Here is a 21,594-nt window from a genome sequence, read left to right on the forward strand (position 1 = left end):
AAGCGCTTAGAATTTGTAGTCCAGAATTTTTAGAATATGAATTTAAAATTATTGATAAAATACGAGTCATATATTACCTCCATATTTTTGGGAACTTTGTAAAAATAAAGCAAAAAAAACGTATTAACAAAGAATTTAAGAATATTCTCAATACCATATCAACCTAATTTCAATCTTGCTGTACCCATTTTAAAAACTATTGATATTAACTTAGTATTTAAATAGTATAATAATATTTTAAGAAATAAACCATTTAAGAATAGCCTTCCAAATTCAAACAATATTGTATACAGCACAGTGGTACCCCCGTATTTGCGGGGGATGTGTACCAGATAACCCCCCGTGAATAGTTAGAATCCACGAATAGTTGGAATCCTGTAAAAACGCTGAAAACGGCCTATTTTGGTAGGTAAAACTCAAGAAAACCCACTAGAAATTTTTATATGTGGTTGTTTAACTATTTTTATCACAAAAAGTGCAATTTATGATGAAATTGTTAAAAAACCAGGAATTTCTGGATATTTCTCATAGAAAAATACTGCAAATAGGCGAATATCCTGCGAGTAATGGGTAGATATGGTCCAAAGAAATCCGTTGAGTCCGCGAATCTGGATAACATGAATACAGGTGCCCCACTGTATTACTTGTAAAGATTGTAATAAGTTTTATATTGGGCAAACTTCTAAGGAACTAAAGGTTAGATGCTCTCAGCTCAAATATGCCACATCAAGAGGATTAACAAATAATGGAATCGCAGATCATCAGCTTAAGACAGGTCATGCTATTAACTGGGATAATTCCTCAATAATCTACAGGGTCAAAGATCACTGATAAAGGATCTTTTGGAATCCATCTTTATTAAAGCCACGTCAACCAGGAATTTAAATCTCCATCCAGGAATACACCTTCATCCTCTTTCCATATGAACTTGAAAATGTAGAATATACCACAAAAGTACATGTTCCAAGTACCTGTTTCACTTACCTTTCTACTGTGGATTTAAGGACATTCTCAGTTATGTTCCTTCATGCTACTTTGGATATATATATAATACTTGATTTTTTTCTTTTTAGGGTATTAGAGAGCTGGTAAGAGATAATAAAACAGAATATGGCCGTACTATAAATATAATTCATCGATTCAATGTGCTTCCTGAAATTACCCTCAGTGCTGTTTATAAGTAAGTACTAGAGTGCATTATTGCTAAAAAGAAAACTTATTTTGATACTGGTAAAATTGGCTAGTTGTGTTTGAACAAGTAAATTTTTAAAAGATTGTTTTAATTATACAACTTCCCCAGTAATTATATAGCTAAGAGTTTCACTCGGGTGGCAGTTAAAATCCCGAAATTAGCAGTTAACGCTACTTTTCTATTTGTTTTGGCTAGGCAATAGTGCTCACCCACTTTCGGGGCAGGAGAGAGGAACAGGTTGGCAAAGAGCTCAGTTTGTTTCTACCAGCCAATGGTTGTAGATGGTTGTCAGTGGCAGTTATTCCTGAAATTTTTTGACTTTCCTTTAGTATCATCACAATTGGTGAAATACTCTGTTCTTGTATTGGCCGCCTCGGCAAATCATTTAGACACAGTTCTTTTAGGTTTAGGTATTGCGCTAAAGATTGCAAGACTAGGCTAACCAAGGAATTGTATGATTGTCATACGTTATGTATTGATTGTTGTGGACAAGTGTGTTCATTTGATCTTAGGTGCAATGAATGTCGTGATTGAGACGAGAGAAAGTGGAAAAGCTTAGAATCTCATTTAAAGAAATTAGAGATAGACAAGAAAAGAAAGGCTTTACATAGGGCTAATTCAAAACCAGCTAGCCAGGATTCTTCAGATTTGATTTATGATATGAGCGTCCCTGCGATATCTTTGGCTTCCACACCCACTTCTCTCGTCATACCGTCTTCTGTTGCAGGCTCCCACACTTCTGATCCCAACCCCATTACCAGTCTTGAGGAAAAGTTTGATAAGCGCCTCGCCCTGTTAGTACAGACGATGGAGCAAATTGGTGTGTCTGTTAAGGTCCTGATGGACAAAGCGAAGAGCGATAGTGTTGTGTCAATGGAGGAGGTGGCTGTACGTTCCATCAACTCTCCTAGGCAAAGGTCACTGTCACTCCCCAGCGCAGGGGAGGAGTCAAACTGGTAGCCCAAGGGAGGTTGTGGAGTCTGTGCCCACAAGCAGTCGCCTCCTCAGTGCAATCTTTTGTTGTTTCCCAGGTTGCAACGGAGAGCCATTGGAAAGGCCTCCTCCTGGACGTGCATAGACTTTCGAGCTTGTATGATTCCTCTCCATGGCACCAGTGGTGCTCAGGAAGCAAGTCACAACCTTTGAAGAGGTGCACTCCAGATACAGTGGTTCCCACAAAGAAGTTTAAAGAACCGCGCCCGTCATGCAGTCATCGGGATAGTCCCAAACGTTTTTCATCCGACTGCCTCTTGGAAGTTGACGTTCCTCCTGCTCCTAAGGCTCATCATCACTCTTCGGCTCCTCTTCAAGATGTAGTGTTTGTTATGTGTAATGCACCTCCTGTAGTTGTGGAGCGGTCAATGGATTTGCAGCCAGAGGCAGCCAAGTGCCAATTGGCACCCAACCCCCCTTCGATCAAGTGCCAGATAGCGCCTGCTTGCGCTACTCCTCCTCAGCCTTCTGTCGTGCAGCTCAGCAAGCGCCCATGACAGCTCAGCAAGCTCCCTTGACAGTTCAGCAAGTGTCAACGGTCTTGACTCCTCCAGTACCAGAATGCTTTGGTGCCCCTTAGCTCCTGCAGAGGCTGTTTCAACCCAGACTCTTATGGAGGTACTTCCACCGCAAGCCCCCACATGCGGATTTTTCCCGTTTCGTCAGAGGATGAGATTTCAGGGGAACAAGAGGCTTCTTCTTCAGCGCATGTAGCTCATATGATGTTTCTGCTGGCCACATATCCATCCTTTTTCACGTTGAATAATCAGTTGCCTGTATCGACATTTGTCATGGATATACCCTCTAACCCCTCTGACATACCTAAAATGGTTCTGTCTTCTTCGGCCAAGAAGGCCTTTAAAAGAGATCGATGCCTGGCTTGTGGAAAAGAGAGAACAAGGGAGGACCTTTTTAGTTTTCCGCCCTCCAGAATCTCCAGGTGCAGGTATTTGTCATATGCTACGAAAGAGGCTCCTTCTTTGGGGATTTGTGCCTCTTCAGAGGGGGATTTCTTGGATTTGGTAGATGCAGCCAGGCGCTAGGCTTTTTCTTCGGCGAAGATTTTGTTTTCTGGCTCAGAGCTGGCGCATTTTTTGAAGATCCATTTTAAAGTCTTTGAAGTCTTTTAATTTCCTTGACTGGTCAGTTGGCACTCTGGCCCGCAAGATTAGGTCTTGCCCTGCAGTCCAGGAGAACTTCTTGGGAGATTGCATAGGAGTTTTCTCATTCATTGATTAGTGGATTAGAGATGGTTCCCACAACTTAGCCTCTCTCTACACAATGGAAACACTCAAGAAGAGAGAGCTCTGTTGCTCCTGTACAGATAAAGGAGTCACTGCCTCTCAGAGGTCAGTCCTTTTGTGTTCCCCTTAGTATAAGAGGCACTTATTTCCTCAGGCTATGGCGCCTCAGGTATTTACCAGGGTGATGGCTCCCATAGCGAAGTGGCTCCATTTTCAGGGAGTATGAATTTCATTGTATCTAGATGATTGAGCCCAGTTGGAAAGTTAGTGTGCCCTCAAGAAAACTTTCTATTTAGTGCAAGAGCTAGGAGTCCTTGTAAATTCCAAAAAGTATCAGTTGACTCCCACTGAAAGGATTCATTATTTGGAAATAATAATAGCGTCTCAGAGTGAGTTTTCGGGTTTTTCCAACCCAGAGAGTAGATTTGTGCCTGAAAAATATCCAAGAAGTTCTGGCCGTAAATGAATGTTCGGCAAACGGTTGGATGAGTCTACTGGGGTTCCTTTTGTCAGTAGAATAGTTTGTATCTCTTGGCAGGCTTCATCACAGACCCCTGCAATTCTTTTTGAAAGAGAGCTGGAACAGGAAGGAGTTTCCAGACTCGCATGTATTTCCAATAATACAGGAAATAAAAGCAGACCTCCTTTGGTGGAATTCAGCAGAAAGACTATCGGAAGGAAGATCTTTCTTTCAACTGAACCTTGTCCTGAACTTCTTTTCTGATGCATTGAACCTAAGATGTGGACCGCTTCTGGAGAAAAGCGAAGTCTCAGGAGTATGGTCTCAAGAACACAGGTCCTTACATTTAATTGTGAAGGAGCTGAAAACAATCCATCTGGGCCTTCAGTCCTTCACTTCAGGAGTACGGAACAAAACGATGGCAGTCTATTCAGACAACACAACCGCTCTATCGTATGTCAGGAAACAAGGAGAGACTTGGTCTTTCTCTCTTTAAGAGGCTGCAAGAGATCCCCTCCTTTGGGCAGAACAAAACTTGTCTAGTAACCAGAGTCATCCAAGGGAAGCTAAACATTTTGGCAGACAAGCCAAGTCAACGGAAGTGAGTCCTTCTGACGGAATGGACATTGGATCATCTGGTCTGACTAGACCTGCAAAAGCTGTGGGGAAAACCGATGCTAGACTTATTCGCCATGTCTCGGAACCATCGTCTCCCCCTATTTTGTTCGCCAGTTGCAGACCCACAAGCGTGGGCAGAGGATTCTTTTCTTCTAGACTGGTCAGACAAGGATATCTATGCCTTCCCTCTATTCAGCTTAATTAGGCAGGTATTGAACAAGTTCCTGATGCACAGCAACGTATCTCTTATCCTGGTTGCTCCCTTCTGGTCATCAAAGGAATGGTTCCCCGATCTAGTAGATCAGTTAGGGACTTCCCGAGGCTGCTTTTGCAAAAGAGGTAGCTACTCAGACAACTACACTTCCAAAGATTCCACAAAAACCTGTCTTCTCTGGACCTGACAGGATTCAAACTGTCACGAAACTCCTTAGAAAGAAAGGGTTTTCTAAGGGAGCTTTGCAAGCTATTGCAATATGTAGAAGAAGATCCTCCAACAACATATATCAAAACAAGTGGAGAATCTTTAGAAAGTGGTGTAAGAATGCCAACATCTTCTTCTAAAACCTCTGTGATGCAAATAGCAGATTTTTTGCTTCATTTAAGTCGGTGAAAAACCTTTAAACCTCTACCATCAAGGGCTATGGGACCATGTTGGCCTGTTTTTGGCATAGAGGCTTGGATATGTATTCCAACCCAGACATTTCGGGTCTCATTAGATCGTTTGATACCTCAAAACAAGGTTTCTCATATGGTACCATGTAATCTTGATATTGTATTGAAGTGGTTGTCTGGGCCTCGTTTCGAGCCCATGCATGAGCTTAGTCTGATGGACTTAACTATAAAAACCCTTTTCCTAGTGTCTTTGGCGACCACCAAGAGGGTTAGCGAGATTCATGTGCTGGATAAGAGAATAGGCTTTTCAAAAGGGAATGTTACTTGTTCCTATTCCCTTGGTTTTTTAGCGAAGAACGAGTCCCCCTTTAATCCGTGGCTTCATTCTTTCTCAATCCCTAATTTGACGGATGTCCTGGATAGGGATGATGCAGAGAGGACCTTGTGCCCTGTGAGGTCATTAAGATATTACCTTCGCAGAACGAAAGACATTCATGGAAGTTTTAGTGATATTTAGTGTATGGTTAAAAACACCTCTAGACCTATGTCCAAGAATGCATTAGCTTGTTTCTTGAGGGATGTTATCCGAGAAGCACACTCATCAGCTCGGGAAGATGCTCTCCCAACTTGCAAGGCTAAAGCTCAGGAAATTAGAGCAATAGCCAATTCTCTTGCATTTAAGAGGAATTTACCCCTCACAACTTATTGGAAGTGCAAATCTGTGTATGCATCTTATTATCTCTGTGATGTGGAGACAGTGTATGAAGAGTGCAGTACCCTGGGTCCGTTTCTTGCGGCTGGTATAGTGTTGGGAAAGGAAGTGTAGAAAACAACCCTTCTTAAATCCTTATTCTTCTTGATGTAAGGTGATGTTTTTATGGGAAGCCTGGAGGTACAGAGTACCTGTAGTGCCCTCCAGTCCTTTGGTATGGTGGTGGTAATTATTCAATAATTGTTTTGGATGTAGGTGACAGTTGTTTTCTGGTGATCGGTTGGTACTGATCCCTGGGCAAGGGCAAGTATTTGATCATTTGTGAGCCATCAGAATTGTCCTTCAATACTTTGTACTAATAGGCTCTACAGGGCTTCTCCACAATGCCATTACATGATAAGATGAGTGACAACAAGAGGCAGTATTCTCCTGCTACAACTTTTATTAGGTAAGGAATCAACAAACAGTTTAATTACAAAGTTTTTTATGTTCTTGATCTAATATGGAATCAGCTATATAATTACAGAGGTAGTTGTATAATTAAAAATGACATTTTTATGATAAAATAAGGATTTAATGATACCCAGTTTATATAATCGGAGCCCACCCTCTGTCCCCTAGCATGGATTTATTTTTGTGAAGCATAAACAAACTGAGTTCTTTGCCGAGTTGTTCCTCTCTCTTGTCCTGAAAGTGAGCGGGGCACTGTTGCCTGGCCAAAACAAATAGAAAATTAGCGTGACCCACGAATTTCAGGATTTTAACTGCTGGTGATATAATTACTGGGTAAGTATAATTAAAACTTTATTTGTTCATGAAACTTACCTGTCAGATATATATATAGCTGTATTTTTCCGAATCCGACAGAAATTTAAACACTTACGACACACGCAGTGGGAGTCAGGTGGTTAGTACCCATTCCCGCCGCTGGGAGGCGGGTATCAGGAATCATTCCCATTTTCTATTCATAATTTTTCTGTCGCCGGTGCTGAAAACACCTGTTTTCAGTACCTCCGTCTTAGGATTTTGGAAACTTCATTGCCGCTAAGTATCCTAATTGTCTTTTGATTTATTCACTTGGATTTGTGGCTAGGCATACGCTATCTTAAATTGATTTGAATTTGATTCATTTTTGCATAAAATATCTGAATCTAGTTAGGCTAGTTTCAGACGGGGTTGTCTGCAAAGATAGGGTGTGGCTACCGAAAGCTTCGGTAGATTCGCACTTGGTATGTACGAGGGGTATGGGTCTTGCTTCTTTGTTGAGATTTGTCATGTAAGGAGTGGGAGACTTTGTCTATTCCGTAAGGAAGACGTATGATTCGTATGTACGCAATTAATCAGTAAACATGTCTAATTCCGTAAGGAAGACGTATGATTCGTATATACGCAATTAATCAGTAACAAAAGTCAGGGTAGTGAACCTGCTAACCTTCCTGTAGACTTTATTTTGCATAACCCTGTAGTATGGCCTACGGGCTATGTATATGTCTACGAGAGGTGCTCGCTCTCCTTCATTGCTGTGAAGTGCTACTTCTGTAATTGTTACTCCTAACCCTGCAGTGTTGCCTTCGGGCCCTAAGCAGTGTCTGTAGAGAAATTGCCCTTTCTCTGATACTCCTTCGATTCGTAACTTAGAATCGAAAGTGCTTGCTTTAGAGAGTAAAAGTGAAGTGCAGAAGTGCAGTGATACCCCTTGTGTAGTGGAGGGTGCGTCAGATCGGCCTCGTTTCGCCTCTAGGCCGGGACCTCTGCTTGACTCCCAGAACGAGGGAGAGAGCATGTTGAAAGCCGAAGGAGGGTTACGAGGAACCCCCACCGATCTGGCGTGCCTTCGGCAGTTTCTGATGAAAATCCCCAGACTGCCTAAGTGCGTGCACGTGCACGAATCCTGAAGGATTGCTTCTCGTCCTCCGAAGCGTCCTCCCCGCGCAGGGTTGGAGCTTTCGGATGGACTCGCGCCCTCTAAATAGAAGCTTTATAGAAGAGGACGCGTCGCGTCTCTCTCTCTCTCTCTCTCTCGTTATGCGTTTCAGTGAGAAGTAAGAAGGCGAACGTCGCCTGAACTCGTGTCCGTCTTTCCACCGAGAAATACGTAAAAGAAGTCATAGTAGCAGTAAGCTTTTGAGAGCGGACGCCCAAGCCAGGGGCGCGCTGGTGCACGCCAAGCGCGCGCCAGTGGACGCCGAGCGTGCGCGCCAGTGGACGCCGAGCGTGCGCGCCAGTGGACGCCGAGCGCGCTCCAATGGACGCCGAGCGCGCTCCAGTGGACGCCGAGCGTGCACCAGCGCACGCCAGGTGTGTCGCCTGGCTGAACGTTTCTGTTGAACTCTTCAAGCTCTTGTTTCAGATTTGGGCTTAAAGAATTTTTACCTCTACCTTTGATGATACCTTCTACCTCACCTGCAAAGAATGTGAAGTAGGCAGTGCTTCGGAGTAAGCTTAAAGTGAACAGACAACTTCTTCTTCGAAACCCAGCAAGACATCGGGTTTCGTGAATTCAAGAGGTCTCTGTCAATTAATATTGCTTTTCGCATAGGTGGATGGAGTTAAGGAAAGCTCAAGGGAAGTTCTCGTTTGCTCTACCGCAAGCTTTGCCATTCTGCCAATAAATTTAAGTTGCCACTACCGCAGTCAAGACTTTGCGATAAGGCAGTTACGGGTTATTAAGGCTCGATGTCCTGCACGTCAGGACTCTCGGCAACGTTCAGTAGGATTCTTGCAAAGGCACTCATCAAAAGTACGCTCTTCAGGAAAGCGCAAGACAGGACTGCCTTTGCCATACTGCCAATAAATTTTAAGCTTTAGCAGGCATTAGTTGTGATACGGGAGAGGAAGCTGGTTGGAGAGTTTCTTCCTCTTCCCAGGATAATTTTGCCAGCTTTTTAGCCCATCTGAAAGGGCTTTTCAGATGATAGATTTTGTTAGTTCCTAGTCGGGACTACGCTGCCGAATTGAACATCGTCGTTCTACCTGACGTAAGCCCAGTCTCTTAACAGGATTCTTGCCCCTTCCTCGTTTGAGACGGGAATCGGAAAATAAAATGCTCGACTTCCTGGATTACGTTTTGTCAATTCAGTGACTTTCCCCCATTGACAATATACTATCGTTTTGTCAAGTAAGTGGGTATCCCCTCATTGACAAAATATCTCTTTGTCCCGTAAATGGGTTAGTTCTCATTGACAAACATCTCATTAACTTGATATTGCGTAAGCGAATAAGCTCTTATTGACAAGATTCGGAAGAGCGCTCATTCGTCATTCGCAGACTCGTACAAGAAATAGACTTGTAGACTACGTCAATGAACGCTTATGTCCAATAACATAAGAAGCTTGAGCTGACTGCTTCGATTCTCCTAAGTTTTGTTCATGAAACTTGCCTGTCAGATATGTATGTAGCTGTATTTCCGAATTCAGCTATATATATGTCTGCCAGGTAAGTATGAACAAACTTTATTGTGATATAATTTCATATTTTGCCTTGCGTTATTTTATTTCTGGTTGGTTCAAGTCATATACGCTTGCTGTAGTTACCTCTTCGGATGGCAACCGAGAGGTCTATGGTCCATTTTAAGGACATTTAATCGTTACTCCCTGCAGCCTTCCAGGAGTTTCCGATTTATCTTTTACCGTTGTATGGTAGTGTTCTGACGACACAAACGCATCTGTATATTTAGCGTTTTCTGTTTCGCTTAAATATACCAGCTTGAGAGTCTCTTTATGCTAAAAATAACGGACCTTTTTCTTCATAGAATAGGGTAGCTGGCAACCCAGGCATAAAGTTAAGAGACGACGATGACGGACGATCGTAAGCTGCTGCTGTCACTGTCCTCTGACTCCTCTCCTCCAGTCCAAACGAGCCAGTACCAACTCGTTCGCTGTCGTTCGCTGTAGGTTAAGTCTCTCTCTCCTGCGGGATTGACTGACTAACCGTATCTCTGTGCTGGCAGTTACGTCTCTCTCTCTCCTGCGGGATTGACTGACGAACTGTATCTCTGCCCTACAATCACGGACTTTAGCCTAAGATTGAGGGGATTTCTTACATGAATGAATAAACATTGCATTCGTTTGGCCTTAATATGTTCTACAGAGATATCTTACTCCTTTCGGTGCTCGTTACCGCACGGTATAGGGACTACGAGTCTACCACAACATTGCACTATTATATGCTCTCTTGCTTAGGCAAAGCGCAGCCTTATTAGGGAAGTAAACATACTGTGTGAGGGAATGGATGAGCTTGCTGGGGACCATTTCCTTCCTAAAGAAGTTTGTTTCCCTGAATAGACTGCAATTCAGACCTCTACAGTTTTTTCCTACCGGGAAACTGAAATTTTATTAAAGATCTAGGAATGATTCTGAACATCTCTCGGTGCGTTAAGTATCTCTTGAGGTGATAGAAAGAAGGTGCCGGACATCTGGAGAGGGTTTCAGATGTCCTGGATCATAATCTGAAAGAAGTAGAAGCAATTCAGTCGTCCCTCCAGTCCTCGAAACGAGTTTTTGGAACCATGGTCCATATCAACTCTGATCTTCCACAGCTCTCTCATATCTTAGGAAGTATCTTCTCTCGGTCCCGGTTCGGGTTTACGAGAAAGAGCCTATTATAACAACAGGCGTAGAATGGAACGATCCTCTAGAGGTTCGTTACAGGATTGCAAAAGTCCGTTCGAATCGTCTCGATCGAAGGCAGCAACTACTGACTTCCGAGTGGAATCTTTCTTTAGAAGTATGTTGAGAGTTGTGGAGAGACTAGGGACGTCCTTTCATTCATCTCTTCGCTAGGTTGAGGACGAAGAGGCTTCTTCTTCTCTGCTCCCTTTTTCTCGATCCGGGAGCGGTAACATTAAACGCCATCCTATGATATTGAACGGGGATGGATGTTTAGTCTCTTTTCCCCTTTTTCAATCACTTAGGAAATGTAATAAGATGATTTATATCATCACAGGGAGCGACAATGATGCTAATCGCCCCATGTTGGCCTTCAAGACCCTAGATTCACAGAGGTCACGTCCTTCCAAGGACCTTTTCCGAGAGAGTCGGTCTCCTTTAACACGAAAGGTACCTATAACCTCTCCGCTCTGAGTCTGACTACGTTCAGACTATCGAGATGTTGACAGCATAAGATTGCAGTCTTCCCTTTCCGTTTGAAGAATGGGATAAGCTGGCAGTCACAACTATTAAAGAATACGCAAATATGTTGTTGACGGCCTTTGGGCTCAGAGATTTGCTTCTGTCAAACAACAAAGCCCTTCACGATCTTTGAGTTCTGTGAAATCTCGAAACTTGCTCACCATCTACTTTTTGTCTCACCTGTTTTCTCGGAGTCAGACACTCGTGCGAGATCAGGAGACATATAGTAGCCCTGAGTTTCTTGTTGACGAAGTCGGTTGCGTTTATACATCCCCGATGATCGTTTAACATGAGACCAGGTTGGACTGTCAGGCATTCGTCCTTCGGGACTGAATCGCCTTTTTGCTCCTCGCTCCTTTCTCCTGGCACCAGAAGCTCGAGTCAGGAGTGGCTCAGGAGTTGATTCGCTAACGACGTTGGGTTGCGTTGATACACCCCCCAAGGTTTGCTTAGCTTGAATCGCCCAGGCAGTCCAAACACTCATCCTTCAGCGAAGAATAGTGCCTTATGGTCTTCAGGGTACAGCCTTGCTGTCCTTGATTCGTCTGACTGGTCAACTGGTCGGTCACCTGACGTTAGTACAGACGGACTGACTGTGCATGTCCAGATCGAAGCTTTCAATATGGAACTTAGACATAGTCTGAAGTTCTTGATGTCAAAGCATTCGAACATCTCCTACCTGTTAACTTCTTGCATGTGATCAGGAAGGCATTTTTTCTAACCACCCTAGATACGACAAAGAGGGTTAGTGAGATTTTAAGCCATCGTCACAAGTTTTGGCTTTAGAGAACACAAGGCGGTGTGCTCTCTAAGCTTTTCGTTATGGCCTAAGAATGGAAACCCGTTTTGTCCTTGGGCCAGGAGCTTGGAAGCAAGGATGGCACAAGTTAGTGGGCAGGAGCCAGAGAGAGTCCTGTGCCCTGTCAGGTCTCTCAAGTTTTATCTACATAAAACTCAAGAAAGTCGAAGTCGTACGGACAATCTGCAGTGTTCCGAAAAGACCAGACTTGCCCATATCGAAGAACACCCTGGCTTTATTGTTAAGGAGGTCTTTCAAAAAAGCTCCTTCTTTGTGTTTGCACAAAGATTTGAAATCTTTTGATTTGAATGCTCACGAGGTGAGGGCGCGGCCTCGGAAGCATTTCAACAGAGCATGGCACTCAGCAACATCCTGAGTACCATGTTTTAGCGAAGCAACTCTGTGTTCAATTCACACTCCCTGCGAGATGTGAAGATGGCATATGAGATCTGCTGCTCGCTAGGGCCATACGTGTCTGCAGACACAATCTTGGGGGCAAGAAGTACCACTCATCCTATCCTGTAGAAAATGGTTAGGAAGAGCTCTTAATTTAGTAGTTGAGTCGCCGACAACGGTGACTTCTTAACTCTTAAGCCTTAGTTAACACACCTTAACTTTGGCTAGGTGGGTCAGGTGGTGATATATATATATATATATTTATTTTACTTCTTAGCCCTCATGATATGGTCAATATGGTCTAGTCACGTCGTGGTCTCGCCCCTGTTGACAGATCATCTGGAGTGCACCAGCTATATAGGTCTCTACCTCGCTGGCAACTCTAGTAGCACAAGCAGACTTACGCGGCAGTAACCACGAAGTCAGCTATGCTAACAGGTAAGGAATCAAGATATCAATTATCTGCATATATATGTTTCCTAAAATCTTCTATTCTGTCTACTCCCACCACCAAAGGTGGGATTCAGCTATATATATATCTGACAGGTAAGTTTCATGAACAAAATGATATTGTAATGATACAATTAAGTTTGTTCATACTTACCTGGCAGATATATATAATCAAGTACCCACCCACCTCCCCTCAGGAGACAGTGGAAATAAAAATTATGAATAGAAAATGGGAATGATTCCTGATACCCGCCTCCCAGCGGCGGGAATGGGTACTAACCACCTGACTCCCACTGCGTGTGTCGTAAGTGTTTAAATTTCTGTCGGATTCGGAAAAATACAGCTATATATATATCTGCCAGGTAAGTATGAACAAACTTAATTGTATCATTACAATATCATTTTTGTATATGCAACTTCCCTGGCAGATATATACTTAGCTATAGTCTCCGACGTCCCGACAGAATTTCAAATTTCACGGCACACGCTACAGGTAGGTCAGGTGATCTACCCTCCTGCCGCTGGGTGGCAGGACTAGGAACCATTCCCGATTGGGTTTCGTTTTTCACTTGCCGTGGAACTTTTGACTGTCTTTTGGTGACGTATTGGATCGTTGGCTTGGCATACGCTTTTGTTTACTTTTTATGATTCTCTAATGTGTCAGACGCTAGTACTGTGTTTAGAATATGCGCGATGAATGTGTGACGTAAGACTACCGAAGGATTCGGTAGATCCTCGCACTGTAGAAGAGTAATTTAATTTTTGTTTTTTCTAAGGAACTACCACTCTGTTGTAAGACAGTTATAATTACGTACTGTATGCAGTTACTGAATGACAGTCTTTAACACTAAACATTTGACATGAAGATATCATGAGAATCCTTAAGAGAACCTTCATTGTTGAAGTTTGTTTTGTAGTTCTATAGATCACTTACTAATGAATTGTCTATTAATAATCATTGTACTGAATGTAAGATTTTGAATGGGGAAGAAGTCCCTTTCTTTTTCTTTGAGGAAGTTAGAGAAAAACAGAGTTAGGAAGCTTCGTCTAGAAACTCCAGTAGTTCTCGTACTAACGAGCTAGTTGAGGAGGCTTTAGAACCTAACCCTAATGTAGTTGTTGCAACCTCTCCTCCATTTTCAGCCCCTTCTCCTTTATTCGAACCTGCGGATTCGTCTTCGAGATGAAGTGCCTCAGCGGAGTGACTGGTTGGTCCCGTTGCTGAATAACCGCTGGTTCCTTGCAACGTAAAAGTACCATACAAACAAACAAACGAATTGAGTTTGATTTATATATTTCTGGCATGAAAGCCGAGATTTGCAGGATGGAATTGCAGTTGCTTGCAATGGAAGGTAAGAGTGCTGTGGGAAGTTTTTGTGCAGTGTTCCCAGTGTAGTGGAGGGGGCGTCTGTCCGGCTGCGCATTGCTCCTAGGCCTAGACCTCTTCCAAACTCCCAGAACCAGGGGAGGAGGAATGTCGACAGCCGTAAGGAGGATGTAGAGCATCCCCAACGGTCAGGCGTCCCTTCGGCAGGCTCTGTTGTCTCGACCCAGACTGCCATGGATCACCACAGAAAAGGCATCCTGAGGAAGTGCTTCTTCCGATTCGGCTTCTCCAGGCCGCGAGACGCTTCTCTCCTCACAGGCGCGCCTCTCCTAGTAGGTGCGCGGAGCCAGCCGGGCACTCATCTCCCATCAGGCGCTTTTCTCCTTGCAGGCGTGATTCGCGTGAGGAGTCGCTTTTTTTGACAGGAAGTTTGCCTTCGCCTGAAGGAGATCAGGAGAAGTCTACTAAGCGGGTCCTTGTGGACCTCCAGGAGCAACTTTCTACGTTGATGGGCGCTCTGGATAAGGACCCTCCTCGCAAGAAGGACATCGTGCTTCCGATCAAGAGCTCTGACCTCCCGCCTCGCAAGAGACGTGCCTCTCAGGACAGGAGCCCTTCACCGAGAAGTTCCAAGCGCCTCTCCCCTGTTAGGTGCTCTTCTCCAGTTTGCCGCTCCTCTTCAAGCAAGCGGGCTCCTTTTGGCAGGCGCTCCTCTCCTAGCAGGCGCTTTTGCGCCTATCAGGCGTTCTTCTCACAGCAGGCGCCTCTCACCTGGCAGGCGCGACTCTCCTGACAGGCGCTCTACTCCTGGTAGACGCCCCTCTCCTCACAAGCGCTCCTCACATGATAGATGCACCTCTCCTCGCAGATGCTTTTTCTCCTGGCAGGCTCTCTTCTTCAGGTAGGCGCCCTTCTTCGGACAGAAAAGCCTCTACTTCGCGGAGGACTGCGCGGCCGGGTGGGGATCTTCGGATCCTACCTGGCGTAAGCCCAGTCATTGAGGAGGGATCCTGCCCCATCCTCGATTTCTACGGGAATCGAGAGAACCACCAACCGATGATTGTCTGACGAATTCAGTGGGGGTTTCGCCAAGTGCTTAAGATTCTGCGGAATTTCTAGCACTCGCAGTGTTCGAGTTTTTTACAATCTCTTAACACTTAAGCGAAACCATGGTCCAAAGTGAGCTAGACGAAAATCCCCGATAATTATTACGATATTCGGGAACCTCGCCAAATGCTCGAATTCTTGGAATAGGTTCTGTCATGTAAGTGGGTAAGACCCCATTGACAAGATCCAAAAAGTTTCTGTCATGTAAGTGGGTAAACCCCCATTGTCAAGATCCAAAAAGGCTTTGTCATGTAAGTGGGCTAGTCCCCATTGACAAAAATCCTAATAAGGTTCTGTCGCGTAAGCGGGTAAGCCCCCATTGACAAGATCCAGAAGAGCTCTCAGTCATAGGTCATTACCTCGCTGAGGCTCTTGAGGCAAAGCAGACTCATAGACAGTGTCCATGAAGTATTCCGCCCAATAAGATTAGAAGCTTGAACTGTCGTCTTCGGTTCTCTGTTCACAATGGAAGCTTTCTTTCGGGAAAGACTTCTCCTTCATTCTCTTTAATAGAAAGAAGACGGTCGATCTCCAATCCTTACTCTCATTCCTCGTAGGGAAAAGAATGTAGGATGGAGGTAGTTGTACAGAAACCTACAAAAATACTACGTATTTTGCCTTCGCGACATGATTCTGTTAAGCAGTTGAACTGTCCGGGGTGTAGACGCATACCTAATTGAACTGCTAAACGAAGACGGTCGATCTCCAATCCTTACTCTCATTCCTCGTAGGGAAAAGAATGTAGGATGGAGGTAGTTGTACAGAAACCTACAAAAATACTGCTTATTTTGCCTTCGCGACATGATTCTGTTAAGCAGTTGAACTGTCCGGGGTGTAGACGCATACCTAATTGAACTGCTAATAGGGGCTCCCTGCAACCTCCCACGAGTTACCAGTTTCGATTTTAGGTACTTATGGTATTGTCACGACAACACCAACTCAGCTTTTGTATTTTCCGAAATCCGTTTCGCTTAAATATAATTGCTCGAGATTTTTTATGCTCGATGGTTCTAGCCGAACGCATTCCTTCGTGGAATGGATTACAGTGGTCCCCCCGTATTCGCAGGGGATGCGTACCAGACCCCCCGTGAATAGTTAGAATCCGCGAATCTTTGGAACCCCTATGAAAATGCTAAAAACAGCCTATTTTGTTTGTTAAAACTCAAGAAAAACCCACTAAAAATGTTCATACTTGGTTTTTTAATAGTTTTATCACAAAAAGTGCATTTTATGATGAAATTCATAAAAAAAACCAGGAATTTGTGGATATTTATCATAGAAAAATACCGCGAATGCGTGAATTTTCCGCGAATAATGCAGGGAAACGTTCCCCAGAGAAATCTGCGAATGTGTGAGTCCGCGAATCTGGAGAACGCAAATACGGGGGGTCCACTGTACATGGCAACTCAGGATGACGAGTAGGCGAGAGCTAACGGGGTATGAGTCTGCTGTCACTGTGATAACAGCTCAGTACCAACTGGCTCTCCGAGATGCACGGTCGGTTGCGTCCCTTTCCCCTGCAATGATTGACTGCCGAACCGTATCTCTGCCCAACAATCACGGACTTAGGTCTCTGATTAACGGGGATTCTCACATACATGAATGACCATCTACTGCTGTGATGCTCGGTTTCATCGCCTTCGACATTGCGAGAAATTTTCAACAGAGATATCCCTTGGATTCTCTTTTTTCTGTTTACCGCACTGTAGCAGAAGTCTGTACTAGTCTACCACTGGATCGCACTGCGATAATGCGGAAAGTTTTTTCTTCAGACATCGGAGTTTGTCTTCAAAATATCTCGTATTCCTAGGTGTGCAATTGTTCATTGTTCACCCCGAATTAACAGATGTATTGGAAGACATCGCCTATTCCCAGGCCTGACAGCTCTGCTTCCAAATGTTCAACCCATGAGAAGCAGTTTTGCAGGCAGTACTTCCCGGGGGTTTTCATTACAGTGAACCCTCATTTATCGCGGTAGATAGGTTCCAAACCCGGCCGCGATAGCTGAAAATCCGCGAAGTAGGGACACCATATTTACGTATTTATTTAACATGTATATTCAGACTTTTATAACAGTCCCTCCCTTTACGTAGTACTGTTAACAAACCACCCTTTAATGTACAGAACACTTAATGCATGTACTACAGTACCCTAAACTAAAACAGGCACAAATATTAAAATGTTAGAATATTAAAGTATGAAAAAATAAAGATTGTTACTGTACTCACCACGAAAGAAGTTGAAGAAAAACTTGAATGATGATGGTGATGAATTTGCTGCACAGTAGAAATGATGATGATGAAGCTGATGATGTCTTCTACTGTGCAGCCAATGATAGTTACGACGCTGACGCTTCCGACGCTCCGAGTTAACGATGCTTTTAAAAAACGCATATGATGATAAAAATCCTTTATAGTTTAGCACAGTATATTAATAAAAATAAGTTTCTGGTTAGATTACAACAGAAATTTTGAGGTTATGATGATTTTCGACACTTTTTATGTCGTATTTTTCTAAATTTTTTAGTGACGCCTCATATGCGGAACTAGTTTCCGAGCGAATGAATACTAGCTTGCGTTTCATGTTCGATTTAATTTTACTACGTATACTGAATTATCGTAAAATCACATTCTCTTTTCGTGTTTTATTTCTTTCTGTACTGAATTATATGTCATATGTAATGCAATGAACCATCAGTAAGAGCAGATATTACTAATTATTAATGGAATTAACGAAATATTTGGGGTCTTCATATATCGCGGCTATTTTCGAAATTTCCGGAAAATCCGCGATATATTTCTTTTATAATATATACATACATAATGAAAAAAGTCAGCGAAGTCGTGAATCCGCGATGGTCGAACCGCGAAGTAGCGAGGGCTCACTGTACTGAAAAACGCCCTGCTTTCATAGCAATTACGACTTCTCACCGGACAGCAATGAAATAGCGGTTAGCATTTTCAGTCATTGGTAAGCATGGGTTCAGAATCTTGAGAATTTTTCTCTCGATTCGGCTGTGAAGAAGTACGTTGCATTCTCTGTCCTCCTTCGTCTTCTACGGAACATAGAGTTGTTTCTCCTTAGCTGAGATTCAACTACTATGAGAATGTCTTGCCATCAGGAACCTCGGTCTCTAGAAGGCAATTGACTTTTTCTGTTGGGGCACATGCCTTAACAGAATCATCACCTCGCCGTCCAGTATAGGTGACAAATAAATATACGTTTTTTATGGTCTCGGCATAACCCTTCAGAGGCGAAGGTCACATGACTTGCTCGGATTCTTGGACAACTCAGTACCTCGATACCGAACGTAGTCAGTCAGCAGCTTTCAGAGCGGCCGGGTCAGTTATGAACTACGGTGTAGACTTAGTTCGAGTGTACCAAGAACTTCGCTGCAGACTCCTTCCCAAGCCTGGAAGGGGTAAAAGGAGCTGAGTTGGTGGTTTTCCCCACTCAGAATGAACAAGGGCTTGTCTCTTCTAAAAGCCGGAACCGCACCATGTGTCGTTCTCAGAAGCCTCAGAGTCAGGATGGGGAGCAACACTAGGGGCAAAAGAAGTGTCAGGCACCTGGAAGGGGGGACCAGGTGAATTGGCACATCAACAAGAAGGAGTTGAATACAGTCTTCCTGGCCCTGAGGAGTTTCGAACCAGAAGTCAGAGGCTCGGTGGTCCAGGTCAACTCGAACAACACCACGGCTCTGGCATATATAAGGAAACAGGGAGGGACTCATTACGTCTCCCTGTACAAAACAGCAAGAGACCGGTTGCTGTGGGCAGAGGAGAGAGAAATTACACTTCTCACCAGAGTTGTTCAGGGAGAGAAGAACGTAAGGGCAGACCTGCTGAGCAGGAGAGATCAAGTCCTTCCCACAGAATGGACTCTCCATCAAGACGTTTGCCAGATGTTGTGGAGCCTTTGGGGGCAGACCACACACACACCTCTTTCTGCCACGAATTAGAACAAGAGACTGGACAACTTTTGCTCCTCCATTTCGGATCCAAGAGCAATAACGGTAGACGCACTCCTTCTAGACTGGACAGGGATAGACGGCTATGCGTTTCCCCATTCAAGATTTTGGGGGAAGTATTGTGAAAGTTCGTCCCCTCAACAGGAACGAAACTAACTCTGGTCAGGAATGGTTCACAGAGGTACTGGTATGAACGGTGGACTTCCCCAGATCTCTTCCACTCAGGAGAGATCTGCTCAGACAACCCCACTGTGACTGGTTTCACTAAAACCTCCCCGCTCTCTGCCTGACTACCTTCAGACTATCGGGAGATTTGTCAGAGCGAGAGGCTTTTCGCGCAAGGCTGCTAGCGCGATCGCCAGAGCCCGCAGGTCATCAGCCTTGCGAGTCTACCAGTCAAAGTGGGAAGTGTTTCAGAGATGGTGCAGGATGAAGAAACTATCCTCTTCCAATACTTCTGTGACCATAATTGCTGACTTCCTTCTCTTTTTAAGAGAAGAATGCAGCTTAGCTGTCTCTACAATTAAAGGTTATTGTAGCATGCTATCCGCTGTGTTCAGGAACAGGGACCTGAATATCGCGGAGGATAAGATCTGCATAATCTTATCAGATCTTTTGAGACGACTAAGAAGTAGTACTCTAGACCGCCTAGTTGGAACTTAGATGTGGTTCTCAAGTTCCTAGTATCGGACAAGTTCGAACACCCTCAACAGGCGTCCTTCAGGGACCTGACTAGAAAGTCTCTGTTTCTTTTAGCGCTGGCTACTGCTAGAAGAGTTAGCAAGCTTCATGCTCTGGATGCTAGAGTAGGGTTTAAAGGAGATTCGCCAATCTGCTCTTTTAAAACTTTTGTTCTTAGCGAAGAACGAGAATCCCTCTAAACCCTGGCCTTGAAGTTTTGTGGTCAAAGGGCTCTCACCCTTAGTGGAAAGAGAGATAGAGAGATCTCTGTGCCCTTTCAGGACCCTTAAAATTCTACCTGGAAAGAAGAAAAAGAAGATTAAGGGCAACCTAAAGTGTCTCTGGTGTTCTGTCAGAGATCCCAGAAACCCATTTCTAAGAACGCTCTGGTGTTCTTTATGAGGAACGTCATAACAGGTGCATGCGATGTGCGATGATGAACAGTTTAAACTCCTTAGAGTTAAAGCACATGAAGTAAGGGCCATTGCGACACCTCTGGCGTTTCAGAAGAATATGTCGCTGAACAATATTGTAGCCTCTACATCCTGGAGATGCAACTCAGTGTTTGCTTCTCTCTACTTGAGAGACGTGAGAGTGACTTACGATAAGTGCTTCTCGTTGGGGCCCTACATATCTGCAGTTTCAGTGCTGGGACAGGAAGCTGAGACTAATCCTTGTTAGTTTAGTTTAATGGTGTTATGTTTTTATATTTGTTTGAAAAAGGGTTAAGCGGTAACCCCTTTCAATTGTTAGCTCTAACACGGGTTAGAGTTGGTCAGGTGGTCGGGATTGGTTTTGTGCTCCTTGTATATTGATACCTAAAGCTCTGTCATGTAAGAGGGCGAGTCCCCATTGATATGATACAATAGAAGGCTCTGTCAAGTAAGTGGGCCAGCCCCCATTGACACGATCCAGAAGGGCTATCGGTCACAGGTCTCATCCTCGCTGAAGCTCTTGAGGCAAGCAGACTCATAGTCAGTATCCATGAAGTCCTCTGCCCATTCAGGTAGGAACCAAGGTATTTCTTTATAACCTACAACATATGTTGTTTTCCTTTTTTGTTATATATAGTAATTAGCTTTCTCTTACCCTCCACCAAGGGTGCCAATCAGCTAAGTATATATCTGCCGGGGAAGTTTTATGTACAAAAATGATATTGTTATGATACAATAAAGTTTTGTACATACTTACCCGGCAGATATATACTTAGCTATAGTCTCCGACGTCCCGACAGAATTTCAAATTTCGCGGCACACGCTACAGGTAGGTCAGGTGATCTACCCTCCCGCCGCTGGGTGGCGGGACTAGGAACCATCCCCGTTTCCTAATCAGATTTTCTCTTCCACCAGTCTCCTGAGGGGAGGCTGGGCGGGCCATTAATCGTATATATCTGCCGGGTAAGTATGTACAAAACTTTATTGTATCATAACAATATCATTTTTATCATAAAAATGTCATTTTGTAGGATATAGTAAATTCTTACAAATAAGCAACATTTTGTTATGATTTCACTATTGTACATATTAGGAGTAGTGTTCTTAAGTTACATGTTACAATACCCTGCTTAAGTTTATAGTGTTTTGCTAGTGTTGGAGATTGTATAATTATTCATACCTAAAAATATATTACAGGTTACTCAAACCCCAAGATCCTCCAATATTATTCTATGTTACAAATGTGTTTCGACTTCATGGCTTATATCTGGCAGCACTATTCATGACTTCTTGGTACCTGAGCAGCTCCTGCCTGGGAGGAGTCATCACAGCCCTTCTGTATTTTGTCCATAGGTATGTATTACCCATATTGCTTATAGAACTGTTAGTGTGAAGGATATTTGAGTGGGATTGGTCAAAATTTTGCATGCAAGGGAAGAATGAAAGAGGAATAAAAACTGTATGCAGACT

General features: G+C 43.9%; 1 protein-coding gene across 4 annotated transcripts in view; it reads left to right on the top strand.

Moving 5' to 3' along the window:
• The window catches only part of LOC135205651 (probable C-mannosyltransferase DPY19L3), a 248,398-nt gene that overhangs the window by 56,269 nt on the left and 170,535 nt on the right, over window positions 1-21,594 (top strand). For all 4 annotated transcript variants that reach the window (XM_064236474.1, XM_064236473.1, XM_064236475.1 and 1 more), the window contains 2 exons: window positions 1,074-1,180; window positions 21,322-21,477. In XM_064236474.1, the coding sequence (XP_064092544.1) occupies window positions 1,074-1,180; window positions 21,322-21,477 (263 nt within the window). The remainder of the gene's footprint in view (window positions 1-1,073; window positions 1,181-21,321; window positions 21,478-21,594) is intronic.

This window comes from Macrobrachium nipponense, chromosome 24, assembly GCF_015104395.2.
Source record: "Macrobrachium nipponense isolate FS-2020 chromosome 24, ASM1510439v2, whole genome shotgun sequence".
Classification (NCBI taxonomy): Eukaryota; Metazoa; Arthropoda; class Malacostraca; order Decapoda; family Palaemonidae; genus Macrobrachium; species Macrobrachium nipponense.